The 2,500-nt window shown below is 46.8% G+C and overlaps 1 protein-coding gene across 1 annotated transcript in view; it reads left to right on the top strand.

Annotated features, from left to right (window-relative positions):
* dnm1a (dynamin 1a) overlaps positions 1-2,500 on the top strand; it is a 123,254-nt gene that overhangs the window by 54,122 nt on the left and 66,632 nt on the right. Inside the window, exon 10 of the mRNA XM_063210258.1 lies at positions 2,180-2,318. Coding sequence (XP_063066328.1) covers positions 2,180-2,318 — 139 coding nt within the window. The remainder of the gene's footprint in view (positions 1-2,179; positions 2,319-2,500) is intronic.

Raw genomic sequence — 2,500 nt, 5'->3', positions numbered from 1 at the left:
CACTGAAGTTAAACACATGTAATTAATTTGGTGTAAAAGGAAGGGTTATACACATGAGGTTCCACGTAGGTTTTATTTTCAAGAAAGGTGTTATTTCCTTCTGTCTGGCACCTTCTCCCTTGTCCACGCAGTAGGTAGCTGGCAGTGGTGTGGTGGTTGGACAGGCACTTGTGTGTGTGTGTGTGTGTGTGTGTGTGTGTGTGTGTGTGTGTGTGTGTGTGTGTGTGCGTGTGTGCGTGCGTGCGTGCTTGTGTGTGTGCGCACACACACACACGTGTCCTCATGTAGTCTGCTGTTTGTAAAGCAGGGGTGTGTAGATGCTGAGCTCACTATGTGTCTGGCCAGGGACCAGGTTGCCATAGTAGCCGTGGAAAATAGTCTCCATGGAAACTGGTTTGCTTTGGTGTTGCTAAAAGCAAGATAGCGCCACAGACTACCTGTTATATGACTTTCAACATGTAGAACAATTCTGTTTAATACTAAACTGCTGCCTAATATAGAAACTGATGTATTGAAATATATACGTTCTGTGCATGTCTGTGTGCGTGTGTAGACAGGTGTGTGTGTGTGTGGGTGTGTGTAGAGCCTACGTATGGCCAGGTCTTTGTATGTATAAGAGTTGAGGATGTTAGCATGGAGCCTGGGTGACTGCTGCATGGTGACTCGTGAGCTCAGTATACTGCCCCCTGCTGCAGAGACACTGGCAGTGCATCTGGAGCACACAACTCCATCCTCCATCTTCCAGCGCCTTTAGCATCCAAGTCTGCGGGAAACACTGTGAAGTATCAGTGGAGCACCCCATTAATTTATCAAAGCCACTAGGAAAAGTGGACTATCATCGTGGTCCATTCACAGGCTTTAAGATGGAAACCAAAACCAAAATGGCCGCCACTCTTCCTGAGCAGTTCCAAAGCAAGGGTCTATTGAGCACACAATTCTGACCTTGATCTGACTTTTTGCTGTAATACTGGCCATATACATTTTATAACATATCCATTCCACAGGTAGTTAAGTGATGGCCCGGGTAGGTGGTAAACTCACACATTCAAGATGGCGAGCCTGTTTTCAGAGAAAGTAGCTCCATGGCAATGGAAGCATTGTGGGGGGAAAAGGCCAGTGGAGTTTGGAGATTGTGATGGAGGCTTCAGGTTGCTGAGCAAGTTTGGCTCTGGACTGCTGTTGAGCTGTTGGCCGAGAGATGCGGGTGGTGTGGGCTTTCTCTCTCTTCTGCTCTATTTCTTCATCTTTTCTTCTCTTCTTTGTTCCGAGAGAAGGAAGGATGATGAAGTGCTGTAGGTGCTTATGAGAGAAATGACCCTGACACCACACCTCCTGTTGAATGGCTTTTAAGGAGATAACAAAAATGTCTCACTTACCTTCTTCTTTCCCTATTTGTCCGGCTCTTTTGTTTCCTCATCCTTTTCCTACATCCTGCTCTTTTTCCCAGCACTTGGTCATACGCTTGAGTATTTCTCAGTATTTTCCCCTCCATGGATGGTTTCTTTGCGATTGGGCTGGCTTAAGTGGCCAGCGATTCTCCTCTTCGACTTTCGCTCTTTATTCTCTTTTTTCCTCTTTTCCATGTCTCTCTTTTCCTTTTCCTTTCGTTTGTTTGCCTCTTTTCTCAGTGTCAGTGGAAGATATCCCTTTTCTTACTTTCATATGTATTCTGCATCGCTCTATTTGCTCTTTACCTGGTTTCTTCTCTTTCTTGAGTCCGCTTTCCTTTTTTATGCAAACTATCTTTCACATCTTCTGCACACAGTTTCCTCTCTCGCCCTTACCTATCAATCTCCAGCTTGGTCTTAACCCCTCTTTTTCTTGTCCTCTACTCCTATTCTTTGCTCTATTATCTCTCTCTCTCTCTCTCTCTCTCTCTCTCTCTCTCTCTCTCTCTCTCTCTCTCTCTCTCTCTCTCTCTCTCTCTCTGTCTCTCTCTCTCTCTCTCTAATCTCTTCCCTCCTCTCTTTTCCTTACATTGGTCTTAACCCCTTCTCTGCGTTCTTTCTCTTGTTCTCTGTTCCTATACACTTCTCTCTTCTCTCTCTCTCTCTCTCTCTCTCTCTGTCTCTCTCTGTCTCTCTCTCTCTCTCTCTCTCTCTCTCTCTCTCTCTCTCTCTCTCTCTCTCTCTCTCTCTCTCTCTCTCTTCTTTCCATCCTCCTCCCTCCCCCTCTGCAGGACCGGCCTGTTTACCCCTGACCTTGCCTTTGAGGCCATAGTGAAAAAGCAGATCCAAAAGCTACAGGGTCCCGTCATCAAGTGTATAGATATGGTAGTGAGCGAGCTCACCTCCACCATACGAAAGTGTAGCGATAAGGTAACGCCAGCGCCAAACAATTACCCCCCACCCCTCACCCCCCCCCCTTCACTCTGAGTGCCTCACACTGTCACAAGTGTCACACACACTCACTCGTGTGTCGCCAGGTCTTCACGTTCGTCCATATCTGTCCGTCCGTAACCCTCACTAGTTTGGGTAGACCGATGGTTGCACCTTAGGAA

This window comes from Engraulis encrasicolus, chromosome 11, assembly GCF_034702125.1.
Source record: "Engraulis encrasicolus isolate BLACKSEA-1 chromosome 11, IST_EnEncr_1.0, whole genome shotgun sequence".
Taxonomy (NCBI): Eukaryota; Metazoa; Chordata; class Actinopteri; order Clupeiformes; family Engraulidae; genus Engraulis; species Engraulis encrasicolus.
The sequence above is the reverse complement of the archived record's forward strand: the minus strand, read 5'-3'. Positions and strand labels throughout refer to the sequence as shown.